General features: G+C 35.0%; 2 protein-coding genes across 2 annotated transcripts; one reads left to right on the forward strand and one right to left on the reverse strand.

Moving 5' to 3' along the window:
- Positions 1-866: 866 nt before the first annotated feature.
- Positions 867-10,857, forward strand: LOC142620215 (uncharacterized). The gene is made up of 7 exons (XM_075793616.1): positions 867-1,208; positions 8,657-8,930; positions 9,431-9,512; positions 9,641-9,779; positions 9,874-10,031; positions 10,116-10,236; positions 10,786-10,857. Exons 1-7 carry the CDS (start codon positions 867-869, stop codon positions 10,855-10,857), a joined length of 1,188 nt encoding a protein of 395 aa, XP_075649731.1.
- Positions 10,858-20,667: 9,810 nt separating this feature from the next.
- LOC142620216 (uncharacterized) lies at positions 20,668-21,492 on the reverse strand. Its single transcript, XM_075793617.1, has 3 exons — positions 21,080-21,492; positions 20,835-20,886; positions 20,668-20,724 (listed from the first exon to the last, which is right to left on the reverse strand). The coding sequence occupies exons 1-3, from the start codon at positions 21,490-21,492 to the stop codon at positions 20,668-20,670; spliced, it is 522 nt and encodes a 173-aa protein (XP_075649732.1).
- Positions 21,493-27,572: the final 6,080 nt, after the last annotated feature.

A 27,572-nucleotide genomic window follows, 5' to 3' on the forward strand; every position in this document is an offset into this window, starting at 1 on the left:
ATAGCATCTCTGCCATTGTCTGGGGCGGATTCTTTGCTAACGAGACGACGAATTCTCTGGACTTAAGCCCTGCTTTAAATGTCGTCAGCTAGACCTTATCGTCTGCATCGTCCACCTCTAGGGTCTCCCAAGTGAAGCGTTTTATGTACGATCGCAAGGTCTCCCTCTCTCCTTGCTTAATAGTGAGTAAGTGATCCGCTGGTCTCTTGGGGCGTTGCCCCCCGACAAAATGGCGCAGGAAAGCATTACTTAACTGCTCAAAGTTGTCGATGGACGAAGTGGGCAACCTTGTGAACCACTCTCGTCCAGCTCCCTTCAGCGTAGTGGGGAAGGAACGACACATGATCTCATCAGGGGGCTGCTGGAGGCCTAAGGTCGTCTTGAAGGTGTTGAGGTGATCTTGGGGATCCTTAAGCCCGTCAAAAGGCTCGAGCTGAGGCAACAGAAATTTTTCCGGCACCGGTCGTTCTAGGACTGCCATGGTAAAAAGGGAGTCCGTTGCTCTGACCATTTTATCCAGGCTTCGATCGGTTTTTTCTTTGATGGTATTTCTTAATTCGTCCATCTCCTTTCTCATCTCTTGGAGGATGTCGGAATGCTGCTCTTCTGGGGTTACCGTTCTCCGTCGGTCACTCCTTCCATAGTTATCTCCTTCGTCCTCCTGGACAGCTCTTGACCGGTTCTCTTCTTGCTGTAACCTCTGTCTCATCTCTTGGTTATGTCTAGTAAGTTCTTCGACGGTGGCTGCGAGATTTCGGACTTGCTGTGCTAAGGCCGCCGAGTCCTTGTTGGATTCCATCTGGAGCTGGTAGGGACCACGTTCTGGTTGTATGAGAAAAACGTTTCCCACAGACGGCGCCAAACTGATGAAGCAATATCTCGTCAGTTCCTTTGGGATTCGTCCAGGTGGTTTCTGGCAGTACTCTGATGACCTTGAAGGAGCAAGAACTTATTCGAGTGGTCACTGGTGTGGTGCCTGCCACAACGCCTCCGATGGCAAAGTCAGTATGAAAGAAGGCAATAGTCGAAGTGTCAAGAATAAAATTAGTTCAAGTTGTGATGTTGTCTCTGTACCTTGTTTCGGTGTTGTGAGGGCTTTATATACCCTTGGGGATTATACCCGTTGGGGTATTAATGATTCTTCTTGTAACGTCTTTAGGAGAGTAATGGGCGTTAATGCCTTCCCGTTGGTTCGTCCAGCTGGTCCTGTAACGGTTGAGGCTTTATTGGCAGCATTTAATGACATTAACTCTTCCTCCGATGACGCCGATAACTGGTCATGTTCGTCTGTAAGATCACCTCGTCTATGTCTAACTTCGTCAGTCCCATCAACAGTGACTAATTGGAAAATAATTACTCATTATTCATCTAATGGCCACCCATCTAGATACCATGGATGATCACATCTAATTATCCTATGAGCTATTATTCATAACATAAACCTATCCATGTTATATTATATAGACTAATAAGGCCTTCCCCAATAAATAATGAACAAACTGTGCTTAATGATGGTCATCAGCTTTAAATGTAGATTACCTATGTACCGTCTAAATTACATAAGACTCAATGAAAATGAGTTATCCATTGAAATATGTGTTGGTACTTAATTTATATGATACTAAGGCCAGATTTGTTGATCAATAATGGGTACAGGCAAATCTTCATAGTTTTCTAACCAAATTCTTTTCACAATTTTTTTAATGGCACGACAATTAGAATGTTGATTGTTTGTTTATTTTTATAAAACTCAATTCCTTCGGCATACCAGGTCTTACTCATGTTATCCTTTTATAACATTTGGTCTAATTGGCTTATGATGATACTATGAGGGGATTCTAGCCTTTTACCCCTATTTTCAAAAATATTTTACAATATGCCCTTGTTTTGAAACTATATAGGTTTGTGCTCCTGTTTCGAAACTCGATTGGTAGAAATTCAAGTACGGTGTGATCAAACTTAAAAAAAAAAAAAAATTGCATGGAACTCGAGTTCCATACCTATAGCTGCGTTTTATAAGACCTATAGCGGCGTTTTATATGTAACTCGAGCTCCTTGAACTTGAGTTCCATGCAACTTTTTTTTTTTAAAAAGTTTGATCACCCCAAACCTATATCTGCGTTTTATAAGACCTATAGCGGCGTTTTATCAGAAACTCGAGTTCCCTCAACTCGAGTTCTATGCAATTTTTTTTTTAAAGTTTGATCGCGCATAACCTATAGCTGGGTTTTATAAGACCTATAGCGGCATTTTATATGGAACTCGAGCTCCATGCAATTTTTTTTATAAGTTTGATCGTGCATAACCTATAGCTGCATTTTATAAGACCTATAGCGGTCTTTTATATGGAACTCGAGCTCCATGAACTCGAGTTCCATGCAATTTTTTTTTTGATCGTGCATAACTCGATTTTAAACCAATTGAGTTTTTCATAACTCGATTTTGAGAAAATCAAGTTTCAAAACAGGGGCACGAACCTAAATAGTTTGGAAACAGGGGCATATTGCCAAATATTTTTAAAAATAGGGGTAAAAGGCTAGAGTCCCCGATACTATGATGGTAACGTGAGAATTTAATAGTAAATTGTTGTCTTGATGCTAAGCAAAAAAGTGAAGTTACTAGATCTGATTTTTATTTTATATAAATTGATAGAGTTTATGTTTGACTGAACTTGGATCAGCTGAAGGTTTTTTCACTAATTCAGTTTGTTGTGTATGTGCTATACTCAATTTTCTTTACTGAATTTAATGTGAAAAAAATGTTTTCTTACTTTGACATTGATTTGACTTAATTTAGATTCAATTTATTTTCCATTTTTTAAATTACGCAATCTTTGTTGTGAAGTATCATATTGTTTGGGTTTTTATTCCCATCAAATTACATTTCAAGGTTTGCTATGACTTGAGCAGCATATTTTAAGGAAGTCCACACTTTGGTGAGAGTTCTTTTGTGTGTGGCCTTAGTATGTTTAATTCTTTGGTTGATTTATTGATTCTTTCCCTTGATGTGCTATATCATAATAGGTTGTTGGTTGTTGCATCTTCATCATGATCACAAGGTGAAGATAGAGATTACCCTCATCAATACCTATTTGTCTTCGTCATTATCACAAAATGAAGATAAACTTCTTTTGTTTTGGCAAACCTCATATTGCTTGACAAACCTTACATTTTTCTATTTATCAGACAAATTCTTTGAGTGACATGCATGATTTATGTGAAGGGAGCATTTCCCTGCAATGGCATTCTTCATATCTATTTGATTTTTTAACCTACTTCTTCAACTATTTTTTTTATATTATTATTATAATTAGGGACTCTAACCGTAGTATACGTTTGACAGTTTTTTCATTGTTATAAACTTTAGTATGCGTATAACTAACTTCATTCTATTTTTTGGTTCCTAAGTTATTTGGTCTCATTTCTATTTTCTTTTTAAAAATTAAAATATGCAATGTACCCCCTGTTCAACTTCTTTACATTTATTTTCCTCAACTTTTTGTTCCTAAATTCTATAATCAATTATTTACTTTTATCCTCTTCTGAGTCTAAATGGTCTTTTGTACTAAAAAGAAGGCAGCTTCTAGTGTCTGTTTGCTTTTTTGAATCTATAGTTTTTTTTATGTCTCTGTTTCTCCATTACTTTCTTTGGGGCTTGATTTAATATTTATTTGATTTAAAGTTTGGATGAGTGGACTGTTAGGATATGAGTTGCACTACAACATAATACTTACCAATTTAAACTTTGTTCCTGCAATATGCTTTCATGGGTTTCTTTTCTTTTTTTTTAGTAGAATTACTTCATGCTTCCTGAATCTCATATGAAGAAATTTATTGAGTAATTGATATTACTTGAAATTGATTTACTTAATATTAGATTTCTTCCTTTTGAAATTTGTATGGTTTTTATTTTAGACTTGGTTGAATTAGTGTAGGATATTTGTGGCTGTAAATACATGAGGTGAAATTAGCCAAATAAGCAGTTTGCTTAGCTACAGGTTATTTTTCCCATAAACTACTCTTTAGAATACCATTTAGAGAAAAGAAAAACAGAGTTCTCCTTCCATTAGAGAGCAAGAGGGAGATTGAAGAAGTTTGATATTTTTAATTTGATTTTGATTGTCAATTTGTCACTGCTACAATTATTGTTTCTTTGTCTTATTGTTATTTCCTTTTATGTATGTTTTGATCTCACATTGGGTTAAAATTACATGAAAAAATAATTGTGTTACCCGTGTTCCTAATATTTTCTATTGTATATGACTAATTGTTAACAATGTTCTATTCAATTTTTATGTATTTTAGGTTAGTTTTATGCCATTTTGTATGTTGTTTCTGAAATGATTTCAAATTGTAGAGTGAATATATGTGGAGTAAATTCAAAATTATTTTCTAGGATGTTTAAATTCTCATTATGATTCTATTTTTTGAAAAATAATTCCCTGAAACGAATTTCCGAACAGAATAAGAACTGAAAACATCATTTTTTTAAATAATCTTTCACAATTTTTTTTAATATTTAACTGCACTTTCTTTAAAGAACAGAATATTAAAAAAAATAATGCATTTACGTTTCCTATAAGAGAAATCCAAAGATGAGCATGTGAATGAAAAAAAAAATTGTTATAAATTTTATTTCTTGAAACCTTTTTGTATAATTGATACCTCTATTTGTAATTAGTGTTACGCATTTATAGTCTTTCAATTGCTATTAAAATTGTGAGGAAAATAATTAAAATATAACAAAATGCTAACTTTTGTTTTTTGCTTGACTTTGTAATTCGTTAGATTGATTAGAAAAGCTTTGAGAAATCAAAAAACTTTTTTTTTTGGTTTTTGAAGTGGTGCTTCAGCTTTATTTGTGTCTACATAATTTCAAAATCATATATGGAATTGAAGTTGGTATTGTCATTGCAATTCTATCATGTTCTATCATGATTGATACTTTGTACCTGTTGGATGAACATTTTGTGAGTTTGGATGGTTGTTTATGATGTAATGTAGAGAAATTACCCCATATTAGATTTTAATCTTAGCATTAAAATTTGATTTTTAAATTTTAATTCAGATTTCAAGCTTTAGAGAATATACCTGAATTAATTCTATCTTTACACCAAATTTCATGATTTTTAACGTATTTAGCACACTCACTCCTATTCTTGCCTTTGTTTTTTTTGGACTTGGTATCTATTAATTTTTGTACTACTCAGCCTATTAGGTTCAGTTTATTGTCAGTGTTTTTAAATATGCTATTATAGTTTCATATGAATATGGAGTACTCAACTTTGAAGCAGATATCGAGGGATAAAGAGAACTTGAAAGTGAAAGTTAGAGTTTTACGAATGTGGGATGCAGTTAATATAGCAAATGACCGTGACCTGATCAGTCTTGATATGATAATTGATTTTTCTTTTAGAATAAATTTTTACTAATATGCTGTCTTTAGAGTTTCTTTTCCAAACAACATTCATCAATAAAACCTAATATATTATATAAATTAATCTAAGTTGACCATCTGAAATAGCTTTCACAATAATAATAAAAAAATTTATATTCCATTTCCTGATGTTAACAATGCACAGCTGTCAAATAGGATTTGTATCTGAATGTGCTGGTTTAGCATTTCATAATGTTCAAGAATGTCATGATGTACATTTTTTTTAAGTATCAAAGTTTAGAATGTTCAGAACTTTCACTTGGTGAAAATTTCAATATATGCTCTCTACTAGGAGGTTGTTGGTCTGGAGAGGAGGTCGCTGTAAGAACAGTTTTTAGAAATCTTTTCACAACATTAAGAATTTTATGAAAAAGATAATAAGTGCATGGGTGTGTGCAATGTGTCCTAATTAACATATAATTAAGCTCCTTTTTTTAGGTAAGAATTCAATTTATTACTCCCAAATATATACTTGCTATAACCATGTCATATCTATGCAATGCCACATCGTGTTTATGTCATTTTTCTTTTTTCACTACAGTCTATATACCCAACCTAACATCTTAATATCTTACAAGATTTAGGATGTTTTTGCTTTAATTATATGTTTAAATTGATGCTATATTTTATGAAAATCAATAAAGTGTTGTACTTTTCATGTTTAATTTGTGGGTATCTGTTGCATACACTGTGTAAATTAGTATCTTTTGTCCTGTTTTATGGAGAATGGCTTTGATTATACACTTATGTAATTTCAATGTTTTATATATGTAACATGCACCTTCCTCAAAATTACATTCATACACAATTGGATCTGCTGGTCACAACAGAATTTTTAACTGAGATCAATGCTGCATGATCTCAACTAATCAAATAATTGATCAACATTTTAGGGAAAATAGGATTTGGGTATATGCTTTTTGGGTAGTAGACTAACAGTGAAGTACTTTGGGTGTCTATTATAAATGAGGTCAGTCATAATTTCTACTTTTGTTAAAGTTGGAGAAACTATTGTTGCATTCACTACTGTTTAATTGTATTGTGACTGTCTAGATCAGTTATATATTTGCTTGTATGCATCAAAATTTTCCTTATAATGTCTATTGAATTTTGCATAATATTTTGTATCATGACTATAATGTAGTGATGTTAAATATGGTTCACCATTTTTTCATATTTTCAAGGTAAATTGTTAAAGCAGTAAAGCACAATCTTGATACATAAGTTTGATAATCTTATACAAGTTATTTTGGTATTGCATGTAATATTACATAGGCTATTGTTTCTTCTCATCATCTTTTGAGTAGTTAAGTGCATGATCAATTGCTTAGTGGAACACTATGGTGTTTTACCCATAGGGACAGACCATATTATAATTGTTAGATAATAATGAAAAGGGTAATGATAAGTGCGAGTGATTTCTCATCATAGTGTTCATCAAAATTTGGTTCATATTATGTTAAGATATATAGATCTAGCAATCCAACTTTTTCTTTCCATTGCTTCTCTTCTCTTCCCTTTTTTTTTTAAAGAAACATAATGATATCAAAATCTTATTAACTTTATTGCTTCTAATGAAACCATTTTTACAATTATGTACAATCGTAACAAGCTTTTACAATAGATTGATTATAGTTTTTGTTTTGTTTTTTTGCTTTGGAATGCTCTTCAACATATATACTTGGTCATGTGTGACTTTAAATAAAGCTAAGCATTGTTGGCAATAGAAATTTAATAGCAGAACAAATGAAAACCTAAAGCAAAAGGTATTTATTTGTTCTAATTTGGGAGTGAGAACTTGGTTTTGCTGCATTACTCTAGAAAGGTTTAAAGTTTGGCTACCTTTTTCCCTAATTTCCTTTTTTTTTTTTTTCCAATTTCTTGAGTTCTGTTTTGTTCTTTTTTCTTGAATTGATTATGTTTTGTTGATGACTACATGCTAAATACTTGGCTACCCAATATCAGAACATAAGTTGGCCTAAAAATTTTGAGGACTATGTTTTTATGTTGTCACTGCTTTCACTACCATCTTTCTGACTTCTGTTTGTGCTGATGTTGGTAGCATGTACAGTTGTGCTCTTTTTTCTTTTATCAAAGAAAATCTTATTATTTCATTGTTGTTCTGTAAAATTGTTGGAAATTTGGATTTGTTTTAGTTTTTTTTACCATTTTTGCAACAGCCTAATAGAAGGTTGGAATTCTCCATTAATTTTTTTCACTACAATTCAGACTAGCTCAGTGATGACATTGTGTTGGTTTTTGAGAGATTTTAGTTTGTAATATTGAGGGTTCTATAATTGCTAATTTCAATTTTAAGCCAATTTTGTATATTTAATTTGTGGTCTCTAGCATTTTATTTTTTTCAATGTTTGTGGGTTTTGGTGTTTTGGGCTGCTCTGAATAAGCGTATGATTCATAAAGTGTTTCATGTACTGTAACTGTTGATTTTTATAATTCACATAAATTTTCATATTTGCGTGCATCCACCCTTTGGTGTTAGTTCTTGAGTTTTTATTGAAAATTTTGCTTCGCAACCCAATGAAGAGATAAAAAGAAGGTAGTGGGTTGATTTTCTATTGATGAGTAATGGAATGTTAGGGATGTGCTTTAGCAATACAACATTTTGAATCAAAAGAAGGGGTCACATATTAGGTTTTACTTTTTCTGCTAACTGAGGTTATATTTATTATATGTGTCCATTAAGGGTTGATTGTTTGAATTACACATTTAAAGGAATTCAAGGGAATTATTTTGTTAGGCTCCATTTCTATCCATTCTCCTCTAGGAATTACAATGTAAATGAGTCTACTTTTGATATTGTGGCAAATGGTCTAAAATTGGTCTCAATATAAAAGGATCATTAGAGTTCATAAATGCCATTGAAATTGTTCCTACTGTAGGTGACAATAGTGTTCATAAGTTTTTTGCAGACTCAATTAGTAGAGTAGGTGACAATAGTGTGAATTTGAGTAACCATGTATGGATAGAATGTAGGAGGTGCTGATTTTAAATCCACTCAATGAGCTAAGGAGTCCATTTCCAACAGCAATACCAAATTGCAACTGCTAAATACTCACTAAATGCTAATTGATTTTGTTGCATTTTATTGATCATGGTTGATGTTATTAGAGGGCTTTTGGACTATTCCTTTGATGCCTAATGTTATTTTCCTCTTTAGTTAATTATACATCAAAGGCTAATTCATTTGAAATGTTTCTAGGGAACATTAATACATGCAAGCATCAGAAAGAATTTGGCTCAAAGTTACCGTCCGCAACTAAATGAAGGGAGTGTATATGCAATTACAAATTTCTTAGTTGAGGAAAATAAAGGGAACTACCGTCCAATACATAACAATTTCAAAATTCTTTTCAACTCAACAACTTCAGTTTCAAAAATCAGCGGGCTTGATCATTCAATACCTCAACTCCAATTTGAAATTGCTGATTATGAAACAATAGCTTCCCGTTGTTATGAGACTACTTATTTGACTGGTAATTTTATTTGTTTTACAAGTTAGTTTACACATACCATTTATATATTATCTGTTAATAACTCACTGTTTCGTAATTATGTAACTCTTATCTAATATAATAATATGTTCTTACCAGATGTGATAGGCATATTGGACTATGTCGGAGCCATTGAGGAGATCAAAACAAGAGGGCGTCCGACAAAGATTAGAAACATTCGACTGTTGTTAGAAGAGTAAGATATATATATATTTTTAAAAACTCATATATTATAAATTTATATTACCTCAAACTTACATATAAACAATTTCAGAAAGACATTAGTTCAAATAACTTTGTGGGGGAAATACTGCACAACAAATAGATGATGATTTCTATAATACAAATAGAGGGCCATTTCTTATAATAGTCACTTCAACTATTGTGAAAACTTATAGAGGTAACAATTGACGAAACCATTTATCAAGTACATAACATTTATGTATCAATAATCCTTATAAATTTTTACAACTCTTTTGTAGGTGACTATCAATTATCATCCACTTTTGCAACAAAGTTGTATGTCAATCTAGACATTCCAGAAGTTGCAGAAATTAAAGACAAGTAACTACTGCTACACTCTTTTTTCTTTTTGGATGGCTACTTTGCAATACTTCTTAATTTGTATGATTATGATAAAAAATTGAATATTCAGCATACAAATATAAATTAATGTTAATGTTGATGTATAGATTGAACACCACCATGGGTATAAACGTAAAAGAAATTATGCCAAAAGGACTACCTAAAGTGCAAGATGGAGAACCTGCCTTACATAATAGAAAAACAGTTGCTGAAATAAAGGATTTGGAATGGAACTCAGAAACAAAGGTATCAACTGTACTTTTACAATATAAATTTATTGTAATTATATGTGTTTAATAATAAGATATAATATTAAAAACTAACTAAACTTTTATTATAGGACTTGCTGGTAACATGCAATGCCAAAATCATTAATGTCAACAACAAATATGGATGGTATTATATTGCATGTCTTATATTCAAGACGAAGGTGAAACAAATCAAAGGAGTTCTATGGTGCGATCATTGTAAAAATGAGCCAAAATTTGCAGTCCCAAGGTAAATAAAAAAAATGATTTGTAACTTCACAAAAACACACAAAATATATGTAATATTCTACTAACAACTTTGTATCTGAAATAGCTATGGAATACAAGTCCAAGTACAAGATGAGACTGGATCAACAACATTCGTTTTGTTTGATAAAGGAGCTGAGAAAATTATATCTAAGACTGCAAAAGAACTTGCAGAGACGCAAGAAGAGGTAATTTCATATATAAATGTCAACTCTATGTCTTTATTATCTGAAAATTGAAGTTTTAATACTTTCTTACCAATGATGTCATCTTAGATGATACTTTAGAATTTGAAACTGTCATTGTACTGGATAGAATGACTCATTTGTGGAAATTTTCTGAAATGTCACCTCTTTATATGATACTTGGTCTATGTTTGTTTTCTAATATATTTTGCTAATAGTTTTAAATTTTATAAAAAAGCATGAATTGAGAGACAACCGTAGAGCATTAGTCCTAATATTATTGTTAGACTTTTTTTTTTTTACTTAGGCTATATTGTTGTTTTTAACCCACATATAAAAAAAGAAAAAAAGAAGAAGGAGGACATGGCACTTCTGTCCCTCACAAAAACTTAGATGCCTTGGCACTTCTGCCCCCCATAAAAAATGCATATAGAGCAGAGTGGATATTAAGAAAACTGGAAAGTAACTACAGATTGATATAATCCTTTGAATACTGCATCATTCTCTAATTTATGTGTTAATTGCTAATTGTATGACTCTTTGTTTATACAGAAATTGAAATTGGATGACAATGTCCTACCAAGAGAGATTCAAAGGATGATTGGCAATGAATATTTCTTCTAGCTGCATCTTGATGAATATAATTTGAAATATGGAAGAGAAAATTATACCATTTCAAAGAATTTGGAAACGAAAATCTCACATAAAGTTGAAAGAGATCAGGTAGTAATAAAGTTGAAATCTATTTCCAGTATATTTGTTCATTTAAATTGAAGCATACACTCCACCTTGCTTGCTATATGATTTTAAATTTTGTATGACACCATCAAAGTCAATATAGTACAATCAAAGCACTTTAAATTTTAAGTAACATGCATATATTCTTTCATTATTTCAAACAACATTTAATAGAAGTACAAATTATTGCAGGACACAATAGAGGAAATTGTAAGGAAATCAAGGAAGGGCAAGTCAATCGCCAATCAAAAAAAATAGAAATAGGACAAACATTTGTTGAAAGGCCTCAATTAATTGCTGCTGTAACTACAAAAGTTGAAGAAACTAACGATAAAAGTGTGCCACTCCAAATGCTGCAAGAACGTCAAAGGGTACTAAAAAAATTGCATAAAAGAAGAAAAAAAATTGAAGTCTAATGATCTCAGTGTATTTCATAAATAACATACTCTTACAAGCAAGATAAACAAACCGACGTACTAGATTACTCTTTTTTTTTCTAAGAAGATTAAACTAAATATATTGTTAAGTTATTGTGTGTCATTTACTTTGTACATATTGCAATGAATTTTAATGAAGGATTATGATTGTGTATCATTGCAACTTTTTTTGAATTGTGGATTTGAGATGCATTACAGCTTTTTAATGGTATCATCTTAATATATTTTAATTAATTTTTTGTTTATAGTTTGTGAAATTTCTATTGCTATGGCAGCCTTGCAACTATTCTTTGATAATATTAACATAGCATGGTAATGCTCCTCTGTCACCATTTACCCATATACCTGAACCTGTATGTCCCCATATTCATAATAATTTAATGTATATAGTTTTAGGTATTGCACTCTATGTACTTAAATATACTAAATTATTAAATTATTAGATGCAAAGTTCATTAATATGTAAAATGATCTTGTGCAATGCGCGGGTTAAATACTAGTGATGATAATGACATTAACATCGATATTGATGACAACAGAAATAGAAGTTGTGATAGCCCATATAGTGGTGATGATTGGGGTGAACCCTCTAGTGATAGAGAAGATGAAGATGCAGACCTATTCTATGAGGAATATGATAGTGATGTGGACTATTATTGATGATGCAAAGAAAATCAGTAGGCTAGATGTTTCGGGCTTCAAAGGGCTAGTGATTGTTTGGAATGCCTGAAAAGAAGAACACATGATCAAAGGATGACCGGGGACCGGCCAAGAACCCTCTGATGCCAAAGTTAGTTTTTCTCTCAAATTCTAGAGTTCTAACTTTTCAGGAGTTGCAAAAAACTTACCTTCGTTTGATGTGAATAAGTGTTTATATAGTGTGTTCTTGAAGCGGTTACCTGTATTGTAACTTCCCCTATGTTTGAGGAGGTTAGAGGGTTCAAGGTTAACTTCCACAACCACTATAGGAGTTAGAATATTTTATTTTTTTCTATAACTATCATTGGAAGTTAATTTATGCCTTGAAATAATGACATGTGGTTCAATTTACTGGATCTTGTGGATAAACCTCCATGAAATTTTCCAAGTGTCGGGGGTCGTCCAGGCACCTGACTCATGGACGACCCTTATGCCCCTAGGCGATCATCTTATTAAGGACGGGTTGTCTAGGCACCTGACTCATGGACGACCCTTATGCCCTAGATGACTGTCCTATTAAGAACATTCATTTTTATCTACTAGACCTGGACAACTCTTTTGGACGAGTTTGAAGTTGAATCAATTCTCAGCTCACCAACAATTATGATCAAGACATTGAAGATGACGCCAAGGCTAACAAGTGGAGCGATGCCAATAGTGATCAATATAGATTGGTGAATGTGTTAGAGAATGCAAGAGAAGAGAATGCACAAAGCAATCGAATGTACCACGAAGAATATCTCTACAAGCACCTTTCAGATTAGAGTGATATCATTGATGTTAGCTCAAGGTCTGGCCCTAGATATGACAAGCATGAAGAGAAGTTCCAGAATTGGGGTTGTATTATGATTCAGAACCAAGTTCACCCATTACTGAAGAGGAGGATGACATAGATGCCAAATTGGCCGCACTAGACCATAAGCTGATGGTCCATAGTCTTAGAATCATGACACTTGAGGGTGCTATATGTACTGATGAGAGGGAAGAAGAAGGCGAGCCAGAACATTTCCCTTAACCCACTAACTTAGGCAATAGAGGCAAGCACGACCTGTTTGATGAATGGATGGATAGCATAGGGCACCTGGATGCTTTGGTGACCGACAAGCCTATAGACATGGAGATTGAATAAGAAGCTATAGATTATATGGATATAGATCCCGTAGTACTGATGCTGAGGGAAAAACCAGCTTACTGGGAGCCACCTGCCATTGTGGAAGCCATGGCCGAGTTGAAAAATTGGGCATGGGAGGGAGCCGCCCACCCCATGAAGGACTTCGTGAGGAAGATCAAGATAGTCAAGTCAGTCACCTTTGCCAAGAGGATCAAGATCACTAAGCTCGTCAACCCTGCCAAGAACATTGTTTCTATCCCTATTGAGTCTATTTCTAATAGTATTTCTCTTCCTGTTAAGGCTGTTTGTGATAGTTTTCTAGTTGAGTCTGCTTTAGTTGAGTCTATCAAGTCTCTTGAGTCTGTTGAGAACTTTCTTCCTTTTAATATGATTTCTGATTCTGCTTATTTGCTAGCTTTGAATGTTTTTATTTCTGAAATTGGTAAAGAAACTCTTAATAATAAGGAATTAAAACATGAATACCTAGAACCTATAAAAGAAGAAACCCAACCCATTAACCTAGGAATTGAAGACGAGCCCAAAATAATCCAAGTGGGTAATACCCTAACCACTTCAGATAAAGATACATTAGTGGCACTACTGACAGAGTTCAAGGAGGTCTTTGCTTGGTCATATGAAGACATGCCTGGGATTGATACAGATATAGTACAACACTGCATTCCAACAGATCCAACCATGAAATCGGTCAAGCAGAAGTTGAGAAGAATGAAGCTAGAGTGGACTTTCAAGATCAAGGAAGAAGTGGAGAAACAGTATATTGCTGGATTCCTAAGAGTAGTCAACTATCCCAAATGGTTAGCTAATGTAGTTCTAGTACCAAAGAAAGATAGGAAGGTCAGAATGTGTGTAGATTTTTGAGATCTAAACAAGGCCAGCCCAAAAGATGACTTCCCTTTGCCTCACATTGACGTCCTAGTTGACGACATCGCGGGCCATGCCCTGCTATCGTTTATGGACGGATTTTCAAGATACAACTAGATCAAGATGGCTCCAGAAGACATGGAGAAAACCTCCTTCATTACACCATGGGGGACATACTTCTAAAAGGTTATGCCATTTGGCCTTAAAAATGCTGGTGCTACTTACCAACGTACAACCACCACTTTGTTGCATGATTTGATCCACAAGGAAGTAAAAGTTTATGTTGATGACATGATAGTGAAGTCCAAAGATTGTGAAGGGCACAGACCAGCTTTGAGGAAATTCTTTGAAAGGATCCGGTTCTACAAGTTACTATTGAATCCCAAGAAATGCACTTTCGGAATTACATCTGGAAATTTGTTAGGGTTTATGGTAAGCCAGAGGGGAATAGAAGTTGATCCTGACAAGATTAAGGCAATAGTAATGATGAAGCCTCCAAGAACTGAAAAAGGAGATCCGAGGATTTCTAGGGAGGATACAGTACATCAACAGGTTAATAGCCTAGCTCACCATAACACGTGAACCAATCTTCCGACTACTTAAGAAGAAAGTTCCTATAGTGTGGAATGAACAACGTCAAGAAGCCTTTGAGAAGATCAACAGTTATCTAATGAAAACCCCAATACTTGTCCCACTAGCACCTGAAAAACCATTGTTGTTGTATCTCATCTCTACAGATACAGCAATTGGAGCTCTACTTGCTCAATACCTCAAAGAGACTAGGAAGGAGAATGCAATCTACTACATTAGCAAGAAGATGTTGCCTTATGAATAAAAGTACTCACCCTTAGAGAAGACATTTATACAGTTTGTTTAGGCAACCCGCAAACTCAAACATTATATGCTTGCTTACAAGATTCTGTTGATTGCAAGAATGATCCTTTGAAGTACTTAATCGAAAAACCCATGTAAGATGCAAAGACTGCCAAATGGGTCTTACTTTTGTCAGAATTTGATATTAAGTATGTGACTTTGAAATTTGTGAAAGAGAGAGCAATTGCCAATCAGTTAGCCCATTGTTCACCAGAAGAAATTGAAGAGATCCAAGGAGACTTTTTAGATAAAGATATCATGGGGATTGAGGTAGAATCATGGAAGATGTATTTTGATGGAGTAACAAATCAGAACGGAAGTGGAATTGGAGTTCTAATTTCATCAAAAGGGACACACGTTCCATTTTCTGGCAGACTTAACTTCCCTGCCACCAATAAAACCATAGAATATGAAGCTTGCATTATGGGACTACAAGTAGCCTTGGGCCTAGGAGTGAAGGAGTTGGAGGTATACGAAGATTCAGCTCTAATAATCTCTTAGATTCAAAATAAATTGAAGATAAAAGAAGAAAGGCTTATGCCTTATCATGAATGTCTTCAAATATGGGCATCAAAATTCAGCAAGATCCAATACCAGTACGTGCCCAGGATGTAGAACCAAATTGCAGATGCTTTAGCAACCATGGCATCCATGATGAATGGGAAAGAAGATAAAGCCAGGCCGATAGTGTTGGAACAGAAAGAAGAACCGGCCTACTGCATGACAATAGAAGAAGATGAGAAAAAGAATGGAGAAGGTGAATGGTATTCAGACATCCTACAGTACCTCAAGGATGGGACATATCCACTATTTGCAGACAAGAACGACTAACTGACCATCTGAAGGTTATCCACTAATTACATTATTTGTGGTGAAAGACTCTATAGAAGATTATATGATGGAATTCATCTCCTTTGTGTAACCGTTAAGGAGGCACAACAGATAATTGAAGAGGTTCACGAATCAAGTTATGGGCCACATATGAATGCGCACATGTTGTCAAGGAAAATAATGAGACAAGGCTACTACTGGACCACCATGGAAGCCGACTACACGGCTCATGTCCAAAAATTTTATCAATGCCAAGTCCATAGAGATCTAAAACATATGCCACCCATACCACTACATACTATGACATCACCATGGCCCTTCTCTACATAGGGGATAGACATTATTGGGAAGATCCACCCAACAACATTAAATGGCCATGAATTCATACTTGTAGCCATTGACTACTTTACTAAATGGGTAGAAGCTACCTCATACAAGGTCCTGAATTCAAAGAAAGTTGCTTAGTTCATTCAGACCAACATCATCTGTAGATATGGTGTACCACATGAAATTACAACTAACAATGGGCAGCATTTTAAGGGAGAAACAGAAAAGCTACTACGACAGTTCAATATTCAACACCACAAGTCTTCACCTTATTGTCCTCAGACTAATGGAGCAGTTAAGGCTACTAACAAATATATAGGCCGAATCTTGAAGGAAAGCACAAAGAATTACAAGAACTGGCACTTACAACTACCCTATGCACTCTAGGGGTATAGAATATCAATTCGATCTTCCACAGGAGCCACTCCTTATTCATTGGTGTATGGGATGGAAGCGGTCCTTCCCATTGAAATAGGTGTCTGGTCACTAAGGACAGTACTGAAAAGTGAAATCCCTGAAGCAGATTGGTTGCAAAGCAGATACGACCAATTATGCATACTGGATGAGAAAAGACTAAAAGCCCTGTATCACATTCAAGGATACCAAAGGAGACTTAGGAAAGTTTTTGATAAGAAAGTAAGAACCAGAGATTTGAAGTTAGGAGACCTGGTGTTGAGAGAAATCCGAGCCCCGGTTCAAGTTGCAAATGGGAAGTTCAACCAGAACTAGGTAGGTCCATACATTATCAAGCAAATATACTCTAGAGGAGCAGTAAGGTTGATGGACTTAGATGCAAACCCTTTCACTGAGCCAACCAACACGGATTAATTGAAGAAGTACCATGTCTGAAGTGGTAGTTGCAAACCAAGCCATAAAAAAGAAAAAAAAAAAAAAAGATTGTTAGGTTGAAAACCCGAAAAGGCAGTCTAGGCAAAAATTATAGCAAAAAAAAAAAAAGAAAAGAAAAGGTAGGTTGAAAACCCGAAAGGGTGACATACACAAAAGGAGAGTAAAAAAAAAAAGGGTGTGAGAGAGCCTGCTAGGTTGAAAATCCGAAAGGGCGGCCTAGGCAAAAATTAAGGCAAATAAAAAAAAAATCAATGAACTACGTGATGACCTGATCCTTCTATCCAAGAGGGTACGTAGGAAACCATGCATTGGTTCGGTCACAATTTCCCAAAACCCATCGTTTTTCCATTAACTGAAATTTTCCAAAAGTTTGACCATTCCATTAAACCATGTCATTACACAAAAACCTAAATCCTAAGCCAAACCATAAAAAACCAAACCCTAAAAGACTACACCATAAAACAGAATCCCTAACCTGCAAACCCTAAATAATTCCTAAAAAATAAGAGTTTTTACATCAACTTCTAAATAAACATGCTCAAAGCCAAAAAATAAGAAGGTCATTTTGTCTTCAGTCTTTTCTTTTTCCGATCATTAATTTCTTTTATGTTAGGTGCTTCATCAGTCGTGTCTCTTCTTTTGAATTCATAGTTATCTTCATCGAGCCTTTCTTGGTTGTCTCTGAGAAATTGTTCTCTCATAGCAACCTTCTCAGCTTCCTTGTCAACAATCTTGTCTATCAGCCAGTTAGAATATTCTGCAGTCATCCTGTGAAAGTGAACATTAACAAAAGATTGGTCCACCCAGTCAACCATTTCTAAACCTAATAGCATGTTCTTTACAGTAGTAGGATTTGTGTCCACAAGAGGGAAAGGTCTTCTTCTTTTGCCACCAGGCATTATTTGCTCATATTTGAATTGCCTCAAGAGTCTATCTCCCTTGTAGAAAGTTGCCCTTCGCAACCCAATAAGGAAGATGTGATTTGACCCTAGAGACCACAGTAGAGGGGGTGGGCACTTCCACCAATAACAGTCCCATTGGATTGAAGTACTAGATTTCTTGTCCAGAAACTTCTCCCAATCACTCTCAGTTTGGCACTCGGTGTTGATTACAGCCCTGCTAAGAAAACTGCTAGGCCCATAATTACCAGTTGTAGGCTTAGCAATCATGTCCAGTCGCTTCATCAGCCATATCTGCAAAGTCAAAGGACTTCATAAGAAGTTTTGAGTTTCTCCACCATGAAATACAACATCCAGTCCTAGAAGGGTTTCTGCTAAGATCAAAGAAGTAGGATTGTCACCAACCTTAATCTGGCCTACAACACTTATGGCTCAAGCATCCACAAAACTATGTCTCCTTAAGCAAAGTAAAAATTCTCCCACGAAGCATAGGGCCAAACCGAAGTTTTCTGCACATTGTCGCCACTCCATAAGTGCGTTTGTCAATCAGTCGAGAGATAATTGCACAAAGATTCACCATATGGCCTTCGATCATACTATTAGTAATGGAAGTAGGAAGACCGATAGCATCAAACAAAGATTCCTTATGCCTGGGATCACAAGAAACTGCAACATATTTTCCGCTTAGGTCATAGCCCAGAATAGCGAAAAATTCTTCAATTGTCGAACAGAGTTTAGCAGTGTTAAACCAAAACACCTGATCTTCAGGATCCCAAAATTTCATAGTAGCACGAAGAAACTCCCACTTGATCTTGACATTCATTAAAGCCTTAATTCCCTCTAGTTTGAAGGCTGTAAAATTGGTTTTGGTGCTGAAATCAAAGCTACGAACCCAACTGTTGATATCATGAATTATTGGATGAGAAATTTTTTGATTGCTAGCCATAGATGACTTTTGCTTGTGATTATTGTGTTTTGCTAACCTTTATGCAGAGAATTGTCGTTGGAGGATTTATTTATATGACCCACATCAATTCCCAATCAGGTTTGAAATAGATTTCGTAGCTGACTAGGAGAGTGTTTCATGATCACAAACGAAGTAAATGTTTTTCAAAAAACGCGAAAACGCGAAATGCGCATTGGAAAAGCGTGAGGAATTGGCCCACCATGGTGTGAGCATCATGATGTAGCTCAATGCAATTTAGCACTCTAAAAGTGCCGAACAACACTCCTCATTTGCCAAGTGGCGCGTAGCCCCTCGGGCCTACACTCATGCAATTCCATGCAGTTTTACATTCTCAGGTAAGTTTTAAAGACCATGTGACACTCAAAAAGATTTTTTTAATCAAACTGGGACATTCTAACATATCTAACACATTTGTTTTCAAAAAATCATCACCTACATCATTGTTTTCAAAATTGATCAAATCAAGTTTTTTTTAAGACTCATGAATTTATGTTTCAAACTAGGGCCATTCGCCCATGCCTCATGTATTTTCAAAAAAGAAAAAGAAAAGAGAGACCATCATCATCATCAAAATTTCCAAAAAATCATGCATTCCTTTTAAAACAGGGGCATTCGGCTCCACCACATTTAAGTAAGTGCAGATTCTAGTAGACCTAAGCAAGATAAGTTTTAATTGGTACTACAAGATCTCATCAGGTGAATTCTAAACCTGTCTTAGTTAAAGTCTCCACATGATTCAAAGGACAAAGCACTAAACCTGGAAATTAATATAAGATTGTCTAAGGAACACTTCCTTTCGTTTTGCAGGAAAAACAAATATACAATTCATACATCATTAGGAGTTTGAGTCTGCTTGCGTGAGGATCTCCTTGATCCACCTCTAGAGGAGCCGCCTTCAATATTTCCTTCTTTACTTGAGAAAAAGTGAGGATCGTATTGACGATTTTCAAGTTCAAGGCTCCTAATGCTTTCCTCCAAAGTTCTTCTGGTAGCATCAGCGGCTTCCATTCTATGTGCTTGAAAAGTCAGTAGAATCAAGTGTTAATTTCACCATCCAACACAGTTCAAGCAAGAGATATTCAAAGGGTAACAAGGCATACCCAGCTCGAATCATTGAGCACATATTGGGAAGTGAGTGTGAGCTAGTGACTGCAAGCCTCCAATCATCTGCATGCTTTCTTCCACAAGATCCACATCAACTTGAAGCATAAATCCGCTAGATCATGAACCATTCGATAAGTTAAGAAGAAAATAAGGACAAAGAAATTAAAATTCAAGAACACGCTGGATCGGGCCAAGGAACATTCGGCACGTACTCTAGCCTATTCAAAGGCATGGAACTATATGTTCTATCAAGATTCATCACATTGTATTGCCATGCCAGAAAATGAGGATAAGTCTCCGCAAAATAAGTAAAAGAACTACCAGCATGATAAGGAGAAGGAAGTTGTTCCTCTTCATCTTCCTCTCCATCAGAAGGTGGAGATTGAAAATCCAACATGCAAATTTTGTCACCAAGTAGAATTATGGAAAGAATTTGCAAAATGAAGATTTGATTTTAGAAAGGAAAAGAAGTACCGCTTGGTCAGCCAAGCAACCTTGCAGACGAGTTTTAATAAATTCAGAATAAGATCCTGCTGTTCGTGGAACAACAAAGCCCACACGGGCCTGTGCAATCTCTTCATTAGTCAAAAAGTCAGCTAACTAGATGGAGGGACAAGGAGGAACTAGAATTGTTGTAGGAGGATAGACATGTTCAAATGGGGGCAACACCCGATCACCAAGATACCAATACTTTCCATACCTACATTTAAAAAATACTTAGCGGCCATTCAATTCTAGAGCCCGCTCACACTCAGTATACCCCTCACATCTAGCCTAAGGATTTGAGTTCATTTGAAAAATCACAAAAAAGAGCTCAGAAAGAGAAGAGACTAAATCATAACCAAGTGCCAAAGATCTAAAAGGAGAAGGAAGAAAGAACTTACATCATTAATGGTTAGATTGTCAATCACCAAGCGCCAAATCTCTAAAGAATGCCTGAAGAGTATAGACAAACGATGTTTGGGCAATCAACAGAGAAATCTAGAAAAAATACCAGTAACCTCCCAAATTTCTAACCAACCCCAAAATACTCATACATCTAGACCTGAAAACTCCACAACACCATTACTACAAAACCAAAATAATTTCCCAAAACTTACACATAGCCAAATTTTTTTTTTTTCCAAACCTCACCTGCCATACAAATGGATCCCCACTTAAGCTTGAAAAACTCCGCCTAGAGATTTGAGTCATGAAGTGCATCAAAGTAACATAGGCCATGCCACCCCAGTCATAATTCCAGATTTGTCCAACTCTTCTCAAACTTTCTAGGTATTGCAAATTCACAGTACTGCCTAAATCTGGACACAAGCAAGTTCCAACAAAAAGAAGCATGAACATACGAGCCCTTTTTGCCGTAGTCTCACAATGAGGAATATTTTCACATAGCCAAGACAAGGGGATATTGTTACTCCTCAATCTAGAAGGCACTAAGCCTAGAAGTTTTCTGAGTCCGGCTGAAGTAAAGGAATCATTGACAAGAATTCTTTCGCCACCCAACCTCAGACCAGTGATAATAGAGAAGTCATAAGGTGTCAACATTACCTCCCCAATACGAGAAAAGTGGAAAGTACATGTAGTATCCCAGAAGCATTTTGCCAAGGCAAGAAGTAACTGAAGATCTTTGTACTCATGAGTCTCATGATTCAACAAGGTTTCGAAGAAAGTGCCAAAGCCCGCTTCATTGATGATGAATTTTGATGCTAGGAGACAGTGCTGCCTATGTACTTTTCAACATTTGGAGACTGCCTCGACTCTGCAACACACAAATTCAGCTCATTAATTTCCATGACCAATCTACATGTCCAAAAGATTCTCATGCGCCCAAAAAAGTCAATGTCCCACAACAAAAAAACCCCATGCCCCACCAAAATTTCACCACAATCAAAATTCTTCCATACACAACTACCAAATTTTTCCATAGCCATGCAAAAAAAAAAAAAAAAAAAATCCCACAAGCTCATACACAAATAAATTCTCAAATAGCCAAAATCATAACCACACAAATTTTCCAAGAACCAACATCACATGCCCATAAAATTTTTCCATGTCCACAAAAAAAAAAATTCCATACCCACAAAATTTTGCCATGTTCATAAAACAAAGTTTACATATGCCAATAAACTTTTTCCATATCTATCATGAACACATTCACATAAACGTACCACCAATTTTTTACAATGCCAATACTCCCAAAATCCAAACCAAAATTCATCCAACAACATCAATTTCTACCTACATTGTCAAAATTCCATAAGCCACCCACACTATCCAAATCGCACCATTATCACAAAAATAATACTTCAAGAATGCTTCAATGCCAACATTTTCCAACATAACCAATCCAGCAATGCCCCAAATTTCAAACAACCAAATGACAATTTCTCACCATGAAACTTTTAATAAAACATGCAATGGCATTTTTTCAAGCAAAGAAACCAAAGAAAAACTCACTTTAGTGTCTACATGAGAATATGGAGCATGGGTCCTAGGGTCTTGAAGAAGTCCATCCTTCTCATGCCAATCAAATGTTGGATCATATTTCTTACCATGAAAAGTAAGAAAAGAAGGTCATTTGGAAGAAGAAGCCATCTTGATGCAAAGAAAAATGGATTTGGAAGATGAGTTTTTACCAAAATGGGTGTGTAATGAAAATGCTCAAAATACAAGGATCTAGAGAAATATTGATGGAGATGGATGAAGGAATCTTGAGAAGCTTAGAAAAGTGTTTTTTGTGAGAAGAAATGATGAGATGAAGAAGAAAATCCAAGGGGAAGAAGAGAGTGAATATCAACAATGGAGGAAGAGAGGCAGAGAAAGAGGAAAAAAAAAGAAAAAAGCAAAAAGGAGACAAAGAGAAGTGGGGGGCCAAAATTTCGGCCCCCACACACTTAAACTCAGCCAAAGTTGAGTCAACCAAAAAGAAAAATCTTTTTTCGAAGTTTTCAAGTGTCTTTAAAAGTCCAAGTTTTCAATTCAAAAATTTCATTCCCAAATTTTCAACTTTCCATTCTCAATGCTCAAATTTTAAACTCAAATATTTAGTTTTCAAAAAAAAAAAATCTTCAAACCTCAGATTTCATGATCAAAATCCCAAGCCTCAATTTTCAAAATTCTAAGGCTCAAAATTTCAGATTTTAAGTTCTGGATTTCAAGAAAAAAATTTCTAGGTTCCAAAGGTCTCAAAATTTGAAATAAAAATTTCAAAACTTCCAAGTTTCAAAAAAATCAAATGTTTCTCAAAATAAAAATCTGTTGTCAATTAAACTTTTCTTGATAAAGTTCAAATCAAGAATGAGCAAATGACACATTTCATAAGCAGTGGGACCACGAAGCACCTATCAGTTAAAGTCTAACTCTAAATTTTGACTTTTTTTGTAGAAAGCAAATCCAAGATCAAAGTAGATGAAGACCTTTGATCGACATTACCATTCCAGATCAAAGTAAAGGAGGACCTTTGATCGACATTTCAACAATTCCAGATATCGACATTTCAACAATTCCAGATTGAAGCAGAAGAAGACCTTTGATCAACATTATAATTTCAGATCGAAGTAGATGAGGACCTTTGATCGACATTACCATTCCAGATTGAAGTAGAGAAGGACCTTTGTTTGTCATTCAATTCTAGACCGAAGTAGAGGAGGACCTTTGATCAACATTACAATTCCAGATTGAAGTAGAGGAGGACCTTTGATTAACATTACATTTCCAAATCGAAGCAGATGAGGACCTTTGATCGGCATTTCAACAATTCCAGATCGAAGTAAAGGAGGACCTTTGATCGACATTTCAAAAAATCCAGATCAAAGTAGAAGAGGACCTCTAATCGTCATACAATTCCAGATCGAAGTAGAGAATGACCTTTGATCGACATTACCATTCCAGATCGAAGTAAAGGAGGACCTTTGATCGACATTTCAACCATTCCATATCAAAGTAGAAGAGGACCTTTGATCGAGATTATATTTTTAGACCGAAGTAGAGGAGGACCTTTGATCGACATTTCAATAATTCCAGATCAAAGTAGAAGAGGACCTTTGATCGAAATTTCAACAATTCCAGATCAAAGTAAACAAGGACCTTTGATTGACATTACCATTCCAGATCGAAGTAGAGGAAGACTTTCAATAATTCCAGATCAAAGTAGAAGAAGACCTTTGATCATCATTTAATTCCAGATCGAAGCAGAGGAGGACCTTTGATCGACATTCCATCCCATTCCAGATCAAAGTAGAAGAGGACCTTTGATCGCCATCCCACTCCAGATTAAAATAGAAGAAGACCTTTGATCCTTATCCCAGACAATTCCATTTTCAAGATTAGGATGGAAAAGTCCTTTGGTCACCCCAATTGCCAAGAATCATGTCTAAAGTCATTAATTACCAGCTAAGTCTGGTATTTTCATTTTTTTGTCAAAAGATAAGGCTAGTTTTGTGTTCCAAGGTTTTAGGTTTGAGGGCTAGGCAATCTTTGAAAATTCAACCTCAATTAAATCATGGTCGCTGAAATTAGTGTCTTTTTTTTACATTGACTTTTTCTTTTCAAGCTCCATCAATGAGGGGCATTCTATAGACACTTAATTTTGCACCCATGATTTAATCAAGGAGAATGACTCGAACGACCATCCATGTACCCTAAAATCATAATTGCATCACATGCATCAATTTGTTCTTGCATTATACATCATTTTGTCTTTGCATTACATGCATCATGTCATTCATTACATATTATAACAATGATCTTGAGATTCTAACAATCACAACAGTGTGTTCGGTTTCTAAATCAAACCATTGGATCGAAGATATCGCATGATCAAGTTTGAATGATCCATATGCATTGTGTCTAGGAAGAGTTAACCACACACGGTTAATTTCAATAAATTCTGATTGGTCAAACAATTAAAATTAATTAAATAATTTTGTGATTGGTTGATAATTAGTGTTTAAGATAGGGATGCATGCATAGGAATAAAAGGGATGATTGGATAACAATAAAATTGTGGATAGTTTGAACTTTATCAAAATTTATTTTAAGGGATTTATCCACAAGATAATTGTTCAAGATAATTACTCTTTGGAGGATGAAAACGCGTCTAGGTACAAGGACCGGCCAAAATCTTAGAAGAGGAGTCTAAATGGCACCTGAACACGAAAGCGCGTTCGGCCTCCAAGAGCCAATTTGGCACTTTGGAGTGCCGAATGTCACTTTGAAAGTGCTAAATTGCACCTTGTTGGGCTTTGGCCCAACGGCCTTCAAGTGACGATAATGCACATCCTTTTCGACCTTTTCACAAAAGGATGAGTCCGGATTCACATCCTAATCGTCCAAACCTATTTTTTAGAGATTCTGGCCTCTATAAATAGTGGCTAAAACTCATAATTCAGCACTTTTTTGCTACGCTCTGAGAGGTATACATTTTAGGCTCTCAAATCACCCATATTTTCTGATCCATTATCTGAGTGTTGCTGTTTAAATTAGGGGTTTTTAGGTTTCAAAGAGAACTGAAAAAATTTCTTTCAACTCTAAAACATCCTCTCAAGAACAAAGAGTGCTCATGGAAGAGGTTGTTTCTTAACCCTTTTTCTTATGATGTGATGATGCATGTTATATCCATTTCTTTCTCAAATAGTCATAATATGGATTGTAGATTGTTGTTGTTTTTTTATGTGATTGTTATAATCTCTTTCTTGAATGTCAATAATTTGCATGTAAGTAATTCTTTTTATTAAATTAAAACAGATCCGCATCTTTTCTAGATGTAGATCTGAATTTTTCTTAATATAAAAACAGATCTGCATCTTTTCTAGATGTAGATCTGAATTTTTCTTAATATAAAAACAGATCTGCATCTTTCTTAGATGTAAATTTGAATTTTTCTCAAACAAAAAGAGGTCTGCATCTTTATGAGATGCAAATCTAAGTTTTTCTCAAATCAAAACTGATTTGTATCTTTCTTAAGATACAAATTTGATTTTTTTAATACATGCAAATTGTTGAAATAAAGAAAGAGATCATGTACTACTATCTTTGTGTTTGTTTTAATTCATGATTGCATAAATTTATGTTATAAGTGAAACTCTCTTCTTAAAAAACCTTTTCCATTCTTTTTTTTTTTTTAAATATAAAAAACAGATTTGATTTTTCTGTCATTAAAAACCATTTTCTTTTATTATCACAAAACTAATCTGAATTTTTATCTCCAAGAACCACCTTTTTTATATACTACAAAACAGATCTGATATTGTTCAAATAAAAATCCATTTTTTTCACCCATAAAAACAGATCTAATTCTTTTCAAAAGAAGAGACTTCACTCATAAATAAATTTCTGATTTTATGTTTAGTTTATTTCACATGTTCAACATATCATTCATGACATAAATAAATTGGTACATTGGTCACAAAAGTCTAGAAGAACAGACTTTGTCTGGGCGAAATAGGGGCCTAACACCTTCCCATTCTGTAACCTAGCCTTTGGATTTAGATCTTTGGCTAAGTAGATTCAGCCTTGTCTTTACTTTTTATTTTGGGTAGGATGTAACTAGGACAAAAAGCCATGTATATTTGGTAGTTTGTAACTAGGACCCAAAGCCATGTAAATTTTTTTTTTCAATTATGTATTTTATTATTCAATCAATAAAACGAAGCAATTCAGTCATGTATTGTATTTTTAATTATTTTTTCTTATTTTTTTGTATAAAAAAATAAGTGGCAACTCCACACCACTTACCCAAAAAGAGAGGTGCCCTAAAAGGTACCCGAATTCTTTTTTTTTTTTTTTGAGGTCTGTCACAGTGGAAACTTCACTAGGGATGTCGAGGTATAAGTTTCATATTAGACTTAAGTGACCAAATATGTACCATTATTTTACATGGTCTTGCATGACATAGTTGTTGTTTGTTTATTTATGTTTGATGGGATGTTGTATGATATTTTGTTGTATGTATTGTTTGTTAAAATATTTCCCTAACTGTCATTATGTGTGTCATCCAAACAATATGTATGCACCCCTTTTCAACAATTTTGTGGTAGTAGTAACCATGGACCATCGGTCTTCATTAGATTCGGGTACCTAGTGGCAAACTCATCAACTCATAGCCCAAAGTCACTGGATCATTTCCTATTGACTATAAAGGACAAACCATGCCGTTTGGACCAACGCAATGTTCATTACATTACAAGTTAGGAGGTGCATCGTCCTAGCTATGGGAAACAATGAAATAACAAACCCACCCTACAACGTAATGACTTAGAACCTATCCTTAGGTCGGTCCCGTTAAACTTGCATTGCATGCTGTGTGTGTTTGTTTTGGTTGATTGATGGATGTGGATGGTTCTTAGTTTTGATTAACCCTACCAAGCCTGTCATTAGGAGAGAATTTGGTCAAGATCAGAAGAAAGGTAGCAAAGAGAACCTAAATCCTACACTCAATCCATTAGCTCCAGTTCCAAGCCTACCACTCCCATCACCATACTGAAGCTGTCAAGCATAGAAGAAACTCCACTGCTGCAACATCACAACCCCATCTTTGACCTCCAAGATAGTTCAAGCCACCAAAAGTTTGAAGCTCCACACAATATGGTAGAATAAGGAGAACACCCAAATACGGAGGAATCCAT

This window comes from Castanea sativa, chromosome 12 (genome assembly GCF_040712315.1).
Source record: "Castanea sativa cultivar Marrone di Chiusa Pesio chromosome 12, ASM4071231v1".
Classification (NCBI taxonomy): domain Eukaryota; kingdom Viridiplantae; phylum Streptophyta; class Magnoliopsida; order Fagales; family Fagaceae; genus Castanea; species Castanea sativa.

What these genes read in the sequence shown, in the direction of transcription:
- LOC142620215 (XM_075793616.1), top strand. Translation starts at nt 867, where the DNA reads ATGAAGCAATATCTCGTCAGTTCCTTTGGGATTCGTCCAGGTGGTTTC. An exon ending in GTTGCAGAAATTAAAGACAA is followed by an intron (nt 9,513 to 9,640) that starts GTAACTACTGCT and finishes GTTGATGTATAG; the next exon opens with ATTGAACACCACCATGGGTA. An exon ending in TTGCAGAGACGCAAGAAGAG is followed by an intron (nt 10,237 to 10,785) that starts GTAATTTCATAT and finishes TTGTTTATACAG; the next exon opens with AAATTGAAATTGGATGACAA.
- LOC142620216 (XM_075793617.1), bottom strand. Translation starts at nt 21,492, where the DNA reads ATGTTGACACCTTATGACTTCTCTATTATCACTGGTCTGAGGTTGGGT. An exon ending in CCATTTGTATGGCAGGTGAG is followed by an intron (nt 20,887 to 21,079) that starts GTTTGGAAAAAA and finishes TATACTCTTCAG; the next exon opens with GCATTCTTTAGAGATTTGGC. An exon ending in ACAATCTAACCATTAATGAT is followed by an intron (nt 20,725 to 20,834) that starts GTAAGTTCTTTC and finishes TCAAATCCTTAG; the next exon opens with GCTAGATGTGAGGGGTATAC.